Raw genomic sequence first — 14,892 nt, forward strand, 5'->3', positions numbered from 1 at the left:
AAGTTCCAGGCCAGCATAGGCTAAAGAATGAGATGCTGTCTCAAAAATCAAAATAGCAACAGAGAAAGTAGGACTTAGAACCTGAGCAATCTTAGCAACAGTGGGAAAGCCCAGTGAGACATCCTAGCTGCTGTCTTCTTATGTATGTTCTGAGGAGCAGAGCCTTGGTCCCTCAGGTCTTTTTCCTCTACCTCTACACAGCACACAGCCTATAGATAAGGTAGCCAGCTCGCCATATGAGGCGGCTTTGCCCTCCAGGGGACAGGGACCACACACCCATGGAGGATACCCACGGCACCCCTGAAACCAAACAGTCTAGGGTTATCTTTGGAGCACAAAAGAACCATCAAGATGTTTGAGGGAAATATCCCCAAGTAACAGCAGTGAGCAAGCAAAGCAGCTGGCCTGGAGGACAGCATTAAAGAGCAAACAGGAGACAATGAGGTCTTACTCGGTTTCTAGAGATGCGAAAAGAAGATAGCGCTCAAAAGCATGAACATGAAAGAATAAAACACTTCATAGTCGGGTGTGGTGGTTACTTCTGTAATCCAGTACTCCAGAGTTAGAGGCTGAACGATCCTGAGCACAAGGCTAGCCCCAGCTTAGTAAGTTCAAAACTAGCGTGGGCCTTGAGAATAAACAGATACATAGCTTTGTTGTTTTTTTTTTTTTTAAACCATAAGCTGTGTGTTGTGGCACATGCCTACTGAGGAGAGATTGCCATTAGTTTGAGACCAGTCTAAGCTACACAGCAAGACCCTATCTTAAAAAAAAAAAGTGAGCTTCAATACAAGCAAGAACTTATAAATACTAGATCTATTGAAAACTAAAATGTAATGTATAGACCAAGCTGAAGTGGACTGGGGGGGGCACTTTAATCCTGGCAAAGAGAATAAGGGTGTAACAGTGCCCAAGAAACACAACACTAAATCCTTACAGTCATAAGAGCTCACTGGGGTGATCAAACCTGACAGGAAAAAGTACAAGTCAGGGAACTCGCTGCAGTGGCTCAGGAGACACAGGAACAGAGAGTGGGATGTGTAGAGAAGGAAAGATCCAGGACAGGCCCCCGAGAGGCAGAGCTGATGCTGTGTGCAAGCAGACATCATCCCGTGGCCACTGACAGAGGGAGGCTCAAAAGAGCCTTCAGGAATACGTGAGGCAGCCAGTGGGCTCCTCCATGAGTCCTTGGAGAGGCATCAGCCTGGGTGTGGGGAGTCCTCCTCGGCAGAGTTCTATCAGGTGGGGTGGATGGAGCACTGTGGAGGGAGAGGCCTGCTATCTTGAAATCAGAATGTACCACCCGCAGGAGGCCCACACAATACCAGGCCCATTCACATTCCCTTGTGTCGGTGTGGAGGCCTCGTGAGGCACCTGAGCCCCCTCCCCACCCTGAGGGTATATAGGCGGTTAACGCCTGCTGGGGGAGGAAGACTCATACTCCATGGTGTAGTTGCCGCTAAGCTGCCCATGCTCCCGAAGGTCACCAAGTTAAACTCAACTGGACTTGGGTGGACACACTGCTCTGAGCTGTTGGCTCACGCAGGGACAGGGACACAGACAAAGATGAGTTTGGGGGAGCACAGTGGCAATGTCTCCGCCGTGGGTGATGAGATACGCAAACTGAGGCTGCTCCCTGAGAGTGGCATGTCCCAAGGGAGTCCCAGGATGAAGGTCTACCTCTGTGATGCCTGGGGTGATATGGCTCTTTGATGATGGTCTGCCCCCAAAACAGATAACAGACTAGAGAATCTATCGTAGTTTCTCACAGCAGCATGGCTAAGATGGGGACCTGGGCAGTCTGTGGTAGTGGGATGGCCTGTGCTGTGTCAAGACAGGCGACTGAAGCTAAGCCATCTGCCCAGGGATGACTGTCCTGCCTAAGGGAAGAATGGCAGTGGGAAGAGGACACATGGATACTGTCCTCTGCACTAGCCTCCAATTTGGCATGAAAGGCGGGGGTCGGGGGGTGAGCTGGAGGTGTTGGCTGCTGTTCTGTACACATGGCAAAGCACAGCAGAGAGGGAGTACAAATTAGATCCAAGGAGCGCTTCCTGAGGACCCGAGGAAGAATCAGACACTGAAGAAGACAGGGAGCTAGAAGGACTAGAAGACAGCCCTCAGGCCTCTAATCTGGAGAGAGGGAAAAATCTAAGATAAACATGCGGACAGCCTTGCTAACGGCTGGTGGAGGAGGCTATGGGGATCAGGGAGTGTGCTGCCTCTGAATTCAGGGAGGACTCTTTAAGAAGCTAAAGAACTCCCAGTAGCCTGGCTTGTGAGGTGGTGGGAGGAGGGGGCATTGTGGGAAGGGGCACCAGCCAGCTTGAATGTTGTAGAAGTAAAGGAACTGAGAAATGTAACTACCCATCTCTCCAGACAAAAGTTGCATGATCTGAAGCAATGCAAGGGAAGCTAGTCTGGTTATCACTCGGCTAGTTATCACTGGCCGAGGTCTCTGTGAACAGCAGACACCGGAAGACAATAGGAAAAGCACAGACTTTACTGAGGGAATCAGCTCTGCGAGGTGTTCGATGGCATGACAGGCTGAATAGGACTGTGGTTAAGAAGTTGACTCGGCGGCATGCTGGGCGGTCTCTGTCAACGTGACACAAATTAAGGGTCATGTGTGAGGGGAGACTGTCACCCGAAGAACTGCCGCCATCAGCTTGTCCTGTGGTCACGGCTGTGGGCTATTTTCTTGATCAAGGATTGCCGTGGGAGAGCCCAGCCCTGCTGGGAGCAGTGCCAGCCCTGGGCTGGTGGTCCTGGGCTGTGTAAGAAAGCAGGATGAGCGAGCCACCGACAGCAAGCCAGTAGGCAGCTCCCTCCATGCTTCCTGCCCGAACGTCCCTCAAGGATGGACTGTGGTGGACAGGTCTAAGCCTAATCAGCATCTCCTCCCCAGGTTGCCTTCGGCTGTGGTGTTCATCGCTGCAGGAGAGAAAAACAAAGCTGGGACCTCACGAATGGGTGTGGAGAGCTAGTGGCTTTGCTGGGCCCCGTGGTAGGATGAGACCTCCCTGAGGTAGCAGAGGCTCAAGCAATCACGAGGGGATGCCTAGGGCAAAGCGTGAAGGAATCAGGGAAAGGCGGGCTGAAGATGGTGCAGACACTTGCCTAGGAGCCCACGGCTCTCCTTCCATCACTAACACTGCCAAGAACCAGTCAAGTAAAAACCAAGTAATTGTGAAGGATAGCCAGGGGCGGAGCTGCGGACACAGCGTGGGGCCGCCCTCTAGGGTCATACCTGTGAACTGCAGCTGCCCCAGGCCGGTGGACTGCCTCGGCTTCGGTGGCCACAGTCCCTGCTGCAGGCCCTCTGGCTGTGGCCAAACTCCAAAAGCCTGCCTGAGGTTGAAACACCCAAGGCTGAGTACCCAAGGCACCCAGATGCAGCCACAGCTGACTAGTAGGACTGTCCAGGAGTCAAAGGGCTGTTTCCAAGAAGCCTGTGACCAGCCGGGCACTGTGGGCCGCTCCTGTAATCCCAGCACTCTGGGAGGCAGAGGCAGGCGGATCTCTGTGAGTTCCAGGCCAGCCTAGTCTACAAAGTGAGTCCAGGACAGCCAAAAAAAAAAAAAGGAGGAAGAGGAAAAGAAGGAGAAAGAAGAAGAAGGAGGAGGAGGAGAAGGAGAAGAAGAAGCCTGTGACCAAGAAGTTATCCACAGAGTAGGGGGTCAGTCAGTAAAGATCTAAGACATAAGACACAATCAGAACATGGGCCCAGAACAATCAAGGGACTCCCTGCACAGTCCCTAATGGCACAGAGGCTCCTGGCAGCTTCTGGAACTGCTTGGGGAACAAGACTGTAAAGTTATAGCGCCACCTGGTGGCTTTAGTTTGAAACTAACTCTTCGCTAAATCCTAGACTAACTGATATACCAACCCCACAGACCTGCTTCTCACACGGGGACCCCAAGAGTGGGAAACGTGGCCTCTGAGAGCGAACGTCAGCTCTGTGGAGCCCTGGATTCTGTGGAGTTAAGACACTTCAGAGTCATCTCCTTGGACACCCAGGCTCAGCTTAGGATCCACACTGTCATTTCCCTGTCCATTGCATCCCTACCCCTGACCAGAGCCACGGTGTAAAACTGGGGCTCACTCACAGGAGGGGCTGCTTCGGACGTGCAGGCAGGAGCCATAATTCTGGGAGTCCTCAGCTCAGGGAATGGGCTGGAGTCTATGTACCCCATACCCATCCTCCATGGTGGGACATTGTTCCCAAGAGGACGTCATAACATACAAAATGAGAGGTAACCTAGGGCAGTTAATCTTGGATGCCAACCTGATAGGATTTATAATCACCATGGAAATAAACCTCTGGGTATGTGGTGTTGGGGTGGGGAGGCCTAGATCAGGTTAAATGAAGAGGGAAGACCCATCCTAAACTTGGTCAAACTATCCCAGGGGCTGGAGGAGTCCTGGACTGAATTAAAAGGAGAGAGGTAACTGAACTGAAGCATTTCTCCCTCGCTGCTTCCTGACTAACTGTTGATCGTCCTGCCGCCATGCCCTCCCCACCTTGGTGGACTGTGCCCTCAAAGTGTGGGTCACCATAGGTCCTTGCTTTCTTAAGTCGCTGTTGTCAGGCATTTTGCTATAGCAACAGGAAAAGTGTTGGATGCCTTGCCTTTGCCTCCCTAGCAACCTCCTGGACTCACATGGTGCATCTCAGGAAGGAGCAGCGGCCGCAGGGACAGGTGTGACAGTCACCACCAGGATGAGGTCCCAGCCACCTGTGCTTCTAACGCCGAACTCACGGAAGCCCAACCTTCAGGTGGGTAACTGGCAGCAATGAATTACCTTCTGGAATTACTTTCCTGGACTCCTTTTAAAAAGCCTTTCTCGTCCGCTGCCTCTTTCTTTCTTCTATTTTCTTTATCCCAATTGGGATGCTTTTCGGCTTAGAGCAGTTTCTCTTTTATCTGGTGAGAGCCAGCTGTTAAGTGTTCTTCCAGGGGTGGGCTGTTTACATATTCTCTGAGTGCCCTCCAATTTACCATCCTTATCCTGGGGCCAAATGAGCAGACTTGTTCTCAACCTTCCCTGTTGATACTCTTGTCCTTGGGAATCTTCTGTGTAGCCCTGGCTGTCCTGGAACTCACTCTGTAGAGTAGGCTGGCCTCAAACTCAGAGATCCACCTGCCTCTGCCTCCAGCACTAGGATTAAAGGTCTGTGCCACCACCACCTGGCTTCAACACAGTTTTAAGAACAGATACCCACCAGTGCCTGCTGAGTGAGTTCTGCCCTTGGTATGTGATGGACCAGCTGGGGGCTCCCTGGAGCAGGAGATGGGACTCCACGTGGCCACTTCTGGGAGATCCTGTGGGCTCCAGCCAGCATGCGGTCTGTGAACTCTGCTCTCCTCAAATGGCTTGCTCCTCCACCCCTTTCTATTTCTGTCTTTTAACCTCACCACGGTGCTAGTGTTTGCTTTCTAAATATATCATGCTGTAGGTCTCTCCTCTGCTTCATCTGAGCTTTGCACAAGTCCCTCCCTCGATGTATTACGACTGCTGGACCTTATTCTGTCCCTCTCCCCAGGGCAGACATTTGGCATTAGCTGAAATATTAATGGACTGACCTCCCTGTTCAAGGCCTGGAATTAAAATAGGCATCAGAGCCAGAGACCTTAAAAGATCACTTTAAATGTCCCTTCCAGTTAATGTCAAATCCCTGAAAATGGTCCCCTTCGTGCACCTGCCAGTCAGCAATTCAACCAAGCGTTAATATGGAAATGCCCAAAAGCCAAGAGAGGCCTGTATAGAACGTAAGGGCAAAGGAGAGGGGCCATCAGCACAACTAAACGAATTTCCTAAGGATCAGCCTCAACAGTCTTCAAAGAAATACAGGCCAAGGCTGGCATCTCACTCAGTGGTGGGCACTGGCCTAGCATGCAGGCTGTCGTAGCCTCCACCCCTAGCACAGAAAAGAAAAAAGCCTACAGCCAGCTAGATGGTTCAGTGGGCGAAGGCACCTCCACCAAGCCGGAGCTTGGTTCGCAGGACCCATAGGTGGAGGAAGAGAACTGACTTCAGAAAGCTGTCTTCTGACCTCCACTCACAGGCAAGCAGGTATACATATACACAAATGCTCGCACACACACACACACACACACACACACACACACACACACCACGCACAAAATAAATCAATAAAATACAATAATCTTTTTTTTTTTTAATTTCTAAACCTAGAACTCTAGCCCCCTAGATTATAGAACTCTAGATTCAATCAAGGAACTCACACCCATGTTTTCAGGATCTACCACAGCTCAGTTCACACAGTGAAAGCTTAGAGCCCATTGGTATGGTGGCTCACCTCTACGGAGCACTTGGAAAGCTGAGGCAGGAGATTTGCTGGAGTTCAATGCCACCCTGAGATACTGAATGAGATCCTGACTCAAAAAAAAGGGGGGGGGGCTAGCTCCCTGCAGAGGAAGTTCTGGACCCCGAGACCCCACCAGCCCTCACTGTGAAGTTGCAGGAGTACTTGCTGGCACAGGCCACTGGTGCTAATGATCACCCCCAGGGCTGTGTTTCAAAGCTCCGTTTAATGCCAAAGCCTTGTAAAAATCCATTTCCTAAAAGGGAAATAGAGTCAGAAGAGACACCAACAGGATATTGTTAGGTAACCTTAGGTGATGAGAATGTAGGGCAATTCTATTTTCTTCTTTTGTTTGCATTTAAAAGGATTCATATGCTAGTATTTATTAAAGGCATAAAAATGAAGAGCTTTATTCCTTGGGTGGGGGTGTGATTGTTCCCTGAAGTGCCTGGCAGCTGGCTCTGCCTTATGGGCCTGTGGACTGGCTCATATGGGTACAGCAACTGCAGGGTCAGACCAAGCAGCAGCAGCAGCTATGGCTCAGTGAGGATTTGCTGGTTGAAACTATCTCCAGGTCCCAGCAGACAGCTGCTTTGGCGTCTGGTTTCTACAAGCTCCATTTCAGGCAGGCATAATTAAAGAAGTCTAGTAAGAATGATTCCATCTAGGGAAGGGTGGCTGATTTGAGATTTAGCTCTGCCATTTATTCTCTGGGCAATTTAGTGCCACTTTTAAATCTCTGACCCAGTTTTCTTAGCCATAAAACAGTGATAGCGGCTGCCCTGCTTCTGTGAGTGAAAGCCTGTATGAATCATGTATCTACTCGAGGCATCGCTCTCTGTGGCCCCCTCCACCGCCCCTCTTTCTGTGAGTGTGAGTCCCCCTGGGGGATATGTCTCCCTTCTTCTTGGATGTAAGGACTTCCATGCACTGGCTTTAGGGGTAGCTTTTCCCAGCCTTTGCCAATCAGAGAATTCCAGCCTTAGGACAGGGCAGGCCAGGGGTTCAGGACCCAATCTGAACCAACCTGACCGTCTCCTGATCCTGGGAATGCAGAACTCACTCCATACGGGGGTCACTGAAGGAAAGGATGATGACTTTGTAAGCAGTCTTTGCAAATTGAAGCCAGTAGAACAAAGTGCAGCAGGGCAACCCAGCCAGCCCTTGAAACCAAGAAAACAACATAGAGCAGGATAGCCCAGACAGCCCAGGCTGACACATTGAGTCTCCCGCTGGAGCTGCAAGCCCGTTCCTTGTCCCATAAGTCCCCATAGTTTCCTTTCCACACAAGCCTGTAAGTCTGTGTGCATGGGGGGGGGGTGTCCAGGACCTGCAGGCCTCCAGGGGTCATCCACAGCCTCTCTAACAGGATTCTAATTCACCTCTTCCCTGGGGACCTCAGTGCCTCATGCAGATGATGTCTTACAGAAAAGGAAGTGGGTAGAGGGTGACAGGAGGGGCAATCTTGAGATGTGTCATGGTCTGACTACCACCTCTGAAACTAACTCTGAAATCTGTTGTTCAGAAAGCCAACGGTGGGTGCTCTACAGCTGTAACCATAGCTCTTAGGAGGCTGAGGCAGGAGGATTGGGAGTTCTGGCAGTAGGCTACATTAAGGGAGGGAGAGAGGCCTTTGATAAGTGACTGTGGCGGGGCTCCGCCTTCTGGATGTCTTAGTGTCATTATCAAGGGGTGAGTGCCATGGAGTAGCTCAGGCCTGCCCCTCTCCAGCTTTGTTCTGCCCCAGGACCACAAGGCTCAAAGTCCTTCCAGATGTAGCCTTTCCACTATGGAGGTCCAGCTTCTAGAACCTCCCAATCCTATAACGAAGCAGCTGAGACGGGATAAGACAGCGGCTATCGCTTATCCCCAGCAGTTGGGAACAAGCTGATCTTGCTTTAACTCCACCTTGGGCTGGCCGAGGGCGTGGGTACACTCCTACCCCATGCCAGCCCACTTTGTTGTGTCTGCTCTCCTGGAAAGACATCGACCTGAAGAGCAGCCCTCGGACTTGCCTCCTCGGGCTCCTCTGGTGCGAGAGCAGAACAAAGCAATGGTAGTGAGTGATACACGGCCCTTTGGGTCCTCTGAATATCAGCCTACCTACCCACTGCCAGCACAGACCCTAACTCTCTTCCCACCTCATCCCTCTCACAGTAATGCCCAGCAGGCACTGCAAGGAAACTGCTTGGGGGCTGCTAATGGCGTGTAGAAACACCTTTCCAGCAGGTGGATCGGGAAGTGGGGTACCTTCACCCAGCACTGGCCTGCAGAGTGGGATGGCATGAGTACCAGCCCCTCCAGGTTATCTGCCACGCTGCACACCACGGACAGGGCACTAGCAGCACCCCAGGCCCCAGCATCTGCTCATGGACAGAGTGACCGTCTCCTATTGAGATGGGTAGTAAAGGACAGTCACCTAGCAACCAGGCAGCCAGGATGCAAAAGAGCTTCTGGGGCCAATGGGATGGTAAGAATCAGTGAGACAAAGAAGAGAAGACAGCAACACCAAGTGAGCCGTACTGAGACCTAGAAATCATGACACGGCTTCAGTTCGTGGATGACAGTGAGACTTCTTACCAAGGGGACTGGAAAAAGAAGCCCAAACCTTCCCTGGAGTCAGGCTCTCTGGAGACAGGCTCTACTGTGACCCCAGGACTCAGTCACAGGTACCTCCGCTGCTCTCCTACCCACTGCCTGCCCGCCTGCCTGCCTCTCCACAGCAGGGACAGCCAGAGAAAGGCATGGAGCATCAGACTGGCCAGGACAGAACAAGGGCCGAACTGCTGAAAGGAGGAGTCACCCCCTCCCCCCACCCCACAGGTAGAGGAAATGAGGCCCTCTGGTGGTTTCCATGAGGATGTGCCCATAAACTCCTGTTTGAACACTTGGTGCCCAGCTGATGGCACTATTTTGGGAGGTTGCAAAACCTTTAGGAGGTGGAGCCTAGCTGGCGGAAGAGTGTGGTTAAGGGCAGGCTTAGACGCTTCCTTTCCTCTCTCTACCTCCTGTCCCTCCAAGCTGTGAGCAGCTGACACACGGTAGACGCACGCTCCTGCCATCACGTCCCGCCTTCCACCACATCTTCCCCTCCATGGTGGGCTGTGTCCCCTCTAACTCTGAACCCAAACAAGCCCTCCTGTAAGTTGCTTCTCATTAGGTATTTGGCCACCATAACAAGAAAAGTAGCCAACATGGGTTTCTGTCTCCCACCATACACTACGATAATTAAACATAAAAGTATAAAACCACAGGAAAGCAGCAAGATGGAGGAGCAGATATCTCAGGGAAGGAAAAATGTCTCTAAATACAAAGCAACAAAAACCATTTAAAGTCATTTTTAAGGAGCCGGAGCAATAGCTCAGCCAATAGAGGCACCTTCTGAGGATTTGGGTTAGATACCCAGAATTTACATGGACGGATCACCACCTCCTATAACTCTAGTTCTAGAGGATATGATGCCCTCTTCTGGATCCCTTGGGCACTGCACACACACTGTACACATAACAAGTAGGCATACACAGTATGTAAATAAACAAAATCTTTAAAACTTAAAGCAATTGACAAACTGTAAAAGTGTTTGTTTGTAAGCAACAGAGACATGTTTTCTTTCTTCTACATTGCACAATGGCAGAAAAAAAATTAATGCCCTAGCAGGAAAAAAAATGTGGAAATGAAGCTGGGTGCGGTGGTGCACACCTGTAATCCCAGCACTCTGGGGGCAGAGGCAGGTGGATCTCTGTGAGGTTGAGGCCAGCCTGGTCTACAAAGCGAGTCCAGGACAGCCAAGGCTACACAGAGAAACACTGCCTCGAGAAAAGAAAAATGGAAATGCTAGCAGCAACCATTTTCAGAGAGAGGACTTTCCACTGCCACTCTGCTGAGTGCTGGGAATGCATCCCTGCATTTAAGCTGTGCCTCTCTGCAAGGTGAGGACCCCCTGTCCTAGATGAGAAAATGGAGCTTTGGCCTTGCACCCTTCACTGATGTCGGGTTGTTGTTAGTGGGCAGGATTGGAACGTAGGACCTGCCTTCTCCCCACTACCTCATGCATGCCTCAGGTCTAAAACGAAAACTGCATTTTACTTATCTGCACTTTATGTGTATAAAGGTTTTGTCCATATACAGGTTTATGCATCACTTCCATGCCTGCTGAGTCCCCTGGAATTGGTATTACAGGTGATTAGTTGTGAGCCATCATATGTGTGTTGGACTCAAGCCTGGGTCCTCTTGAAGAGCAGCCAGTGCGCTAAACCACTGAGCCACCTCTCCGGTCCTGAAAACTATAGTTAATATTTCTTTTATAAAATGTATTATAATGATATAAGTATCATTAATGAATATATACTCCATTTATATTTTTGCCAGGCTCTTACCAAAGACCATTATAATTTTTCCTATCAAACTGAGCAAAATTCTCCATTCATGGGGTTCTAGGGATGGAAGCCACACCCTTGTGCATGATCAGGGAGGCATCTCTACATTTATGCCTCCTCTCTGGACCTTGGCTTTTTTGAGACCGGATCTTGCTACACAGTCTAGGTTGGCCTCCATTTCATGATCCTCCTGCATCAGCTGCCTGAGTGCAGGGACTACCTGGGCCATCACACCTGGCCAGCTGTACTCAGGGGTGGGAATCGTCTCAGGCCCCAGAGTGTACACAGGAGCAGAAGTGGTTTCTCTGGAGGTCACATTGGTGATGCTTCCAGAGCCTTTGAAAAGACCCACAGACTTGATGGCAGAGCTGTTCCACTTGCCTTCTAACTGCCACTGCCAAGGCTGACTTGATCAGTCACAGCCCTGGGCTCCCATGGCCCTATCTCTGACAGGCTCCTCAGTGAGAGGCAGGGAACAAGAACACAAAGGCACCTGCAGATGGGATTCTAGATGTGGAGTGGGAAGGAGGCCAGGGATGATCACCTTCCAATCCTTTGTACCCAAGAGTGGTGGCACGCATCTGTGGCCTGCTCTGGGCTCCTAGGGATTCTCCCACACCCTGCCAGACTTTTGCAAATCTGCTGCCTTGTCTCTCAGGGCTATCTGGGTTCCCTGTCTTCTGTTCCTGGGTTGAGGGATGCCAACTGAGGCATTTCTTTAGTGATCTCATTCTAGATCTTATCCTAGGGAAATAACCAGGAGAATGTGAAAAAAAAGTATGAGAACATTTGCTGCCGCAGATAAACCTGGAAACCACAACAGGGGATGAGCTCAGGCCATCTGACAACCATGTGTGAGAGACTACACAACTGTTAAAAATCAGGTGGTCGGGCCGGTTCACACCACCTACAATCCCAGTACTCGGGGAGGCAGAGTAAGGCCGATCTCTGTGAGTTCGAGGCCACCCACCTGGTCTACAAAGTGAGTTCAGGACAGCCAAGGCTACACAGAGAAACCTTGTCTCAAAAAACAAAATGTTCAGGTGGTCAGGGGTGGAGAGGTGGCTCAGAAGTCATGGGCACCAACTGTTCTTCCAGAGGACCTGGTTTGATTGCCAGCACCTATATGATAGCTTGCAACTGTCTGTAATCCAGCCTCAGGAACCTGTACCCCTCTTTTGGTCTCCTTGGGCAGCAGGCACCCACATGGTACGTACAAATATATGCTAGCAAAACACCCATACACATAAAATAAAAATAAAGGAAACCTGTATGAGAAAAAAAATCAGGTTGTAGAAGGATAATAATATGGAAATATACTTAAGAAACATGTCAAATGAAACTAGAATGTTCCTTATAGTTCCAGTTTTTCAGTTTTCTGTTGTCAGATTATCGGAGGCTTTATTTCCTTTGAATTAACTTTTTTGTTGTTGTTGTTGTTTAATTTCTTTGTTTTGTTGGGGTATTGTTTGTTGTTTTGTTTTTTTAAACCTTCTACAGTGTTTATGCCCTCCTCCTCCTCCTTCTGATACAAGGTCTCACCCACAAGCTGACTTAAAACTCACAGAGCTGCCTCTGCCTCTGTCTCTGCCTCCTGAGTGCTGGGATTAAAGACAGGGCCACCACACCCCACTAATAGTCATGTAATTTTTTTAGATTTATATATTTTATTTTAATGTGCATGAGAGTTATCCCTGCATGTGTGTCTGTCTGTGCACCATGTGTGTGCCTGGTGCCCCAGGAGTGCAGAAGAGGTACCCGGTCCCCTGGATCTGGAATTAGAGACAGCTGTGAGCCACCATGGAGACGCTGGGAATCAAACCCAGGTCCTCTAGAAGAGCAACCAGTGCTCTTAACCAATTCTTGTTTTAAAACAATGATAAATCTACTGAGCGTGTCATAGCTTAGGAAGAAGATCTGTGGCTGATTTCTGATACCACGGTTCTCCTTTCCTAATCTTTAAAAGAGAGGACCGCACAAGCCAATATCACTGCAGAGGCCAGGGCTGGAAGTACAGCAAGCTTGCTCCATTCACTGCTTACCAGCCCCAGGCTGTATGTGTGGGTGCCTGGGCTTCATTAAACACTAGCCACTGTTAGGGAGAAACAGTCTTAGAGATGTGGCCATGATGACAGATGGATGGCAGCCTGGAGGACAACAGAGTGAAAGGGAGAAGGGACTGGAGTAGAAACTGCCAACATAGACCACTCCTGGTATCCTGTGTGGAGATAAGAGATCAGAGCTACCTGCAGTGGGACCCAGGTCCAAGCTGGAGCCGTTCAGTTCCTCTTCTTCCCAGAAGTACTGTGGTGGCTGCAGGAGCCGGGACTCCTCGCTGTCCTCACTGGGGAAGCCCGAGCCCGGGGCTAGGCCAGCACCTAGACCCATGGCCTCGCTGGGCTCCTCTGAGTCCAGTGGCTCAAAGTCAGTGGGCAACAGCAGGTCAAGCAGGGAAGTGGATGTGAGGCCCTCAGGCCCAGGTTCATCCACGCCCGCTGCACAGGCACCAAGGGAAACTCCTGTAAACGCAAAGCCAGACATTAGGAGGGGTGGCAAGGACATACCACAAAGATGGACCCTTCACAGCACTCGGGCTCCAAGGGGACCTGAGATGCCCTCTGTAGTGTGTTCAGTCTCCCCTGTGACAGCAGCAAGAGGACCAGCAGGGAGTGAGGACTTGATGACCCTGATCTCCTCGTCCCCAGGACACTCAGAAAGCTCCTCTGTCCCAGTCTGGTAGCTCTGCCAGACGCTGCAGGTACAAATGCGAGCCAAGGACCTTGCTCTGCATGTGACAATGTTCTCTAAGTTTGCACCCTAGCCTGAAACTCTTCCAAGCTGCATCAGATGTCATTTGCATCACAGCAAGTCTCCTGGGTGCAGTTTAATCACCCACGCAAGGTTGCAGGGCAAACTCAGCAGTGCTGGTAATTCTGTATGTTTGTTTAAACTCTTGGACCTTCCTGACTTATCAAGACAAAATAGACAAAGACCAGACTGCAAATGAAAAAGGATCATCTTCCCTCTCTTCCCTCTGACACTGAGAACAGCAGAATTGTAGTATCGACCAGCTTCATGGCTAGCCTGCTCACCATCTCCCTTTGAGAAGTTGCTCAAGGCCCTGGGTCTCAGCTGCTCACCTGGAAGACCAGGAGGTTTCTGGGAATGCCCTCTACACCCTCCCTAAGACCTAGAACACCAGAGGTATGGAGAGATCAGCTCTAAGCTCCCACCCTGCATTGGTTGGGGACTCTGGCCTGCTGTGACTATAATGAAGGGAAATTTTCAGTGATGTTTATAGTAAAAACAAGACCTCATATTTTCAGGGCCATGTGCAAAGTGCTTTACAAACAGTATCTGAATGTTAATCGCCTCAACCCCCTGATGAGGAAGACAGTGCTTGGCTGCTGAAGGGAGGGAAAGGACCACAGAGTTCCAGCAGAAACTGTGGGAATGTCAGGTATATTACGCACCTTTTGGTCAGCTCCGGGCCAGGAATAACACACTGACCAATAGGAAAGCATCTGGGTGGGATCAGTAGGGCTTAAGAGGGCCAGAAGGGGAGGCAGGCAGGGTACCAAAAAACCAAACAAGTTTATACTTGTCTTTTCTCCCTGTGCTGAGGGACTCCAGGTTCATCCGTTACATCCAATCTTGGGGTCCTCATTTCTAAAACATGGACAGTCACTCCAAGCCCCTAGTCCCAGGGGGAGGAGCACTTGTTCTAGGTGGGCAGAGTTATCTGTCCCCAGTGAGCCTCCAGGTACTGTGTGTACTGCTATACAGGGACCTGAAGAAAGCACAGGCCGGGAATTCCTCCGCCCAGAGGCCACAAGAGCAGACAATGGGCTGTGTCTTCACCCACATTTAAGAAGATTGAGGGACTGGAGAGCTGGCTCAGAGGTTAAGAGCACTAGCTGTTCTACCAAAGGTCCTGAGTTCAATTCCCAGCAACCACATGGTGGCTCACAACCATCTAAAAGTGGATCTGGTGCCCTGTTCTGGCATGTAAGGCATGTAAACATACATATAAGCATACAGGCAGAATGCTGTATAAAAAATAAATGTTAAAAAAAAAAAAGAAAAGGAAAAGATTGAGCTCACACCTGTAATCCCAGAACTCTGGAGCCTGAGGCAGGAGGATTGCAATCCTGAGCTTATAATTTGGGTTCCACAGTGAGACCT

General features: G+C 50.3%; 1 protein-coding gene across 1 annotated transcript in view; it reads right to left on the reverse strand.

The window, feature by feature from the left end:
- Positions 1 to 14,892, reverse strand: part of Podxl2 (podocalyxin like 2) — a 32,113-nt gene that overhangs the window by 9,353 nt on the left and 7,868 nt on the right. The window contains exon 2 of the mRNA XM_055617446.1: positions 12,954 to 13,226. Within this exon, the coding sequence (XP_055473421.1) occupies positions 12,954 to 13,226 (273 nt within the window). The remainder of the gene's footprint in view (positions 1 to 12,953; positions 13,227 to 14,892) is intronic.

The sequence above is a fragment of the Psammomys obesus genome, unplaced genomic scaffold, assembly GCF_907164565.1.
Source record: "Psammomys obesus unplaced genomic scaffold, mPsaObe1.curated_primary_1811, whole genome shotgun sequence".
Taxonomy (NCBI): Eukaryota; Metazoa; Chordata; class Mammalia; order Rodentia; family Muridae; genus Psammomys; species Psammomys obesus.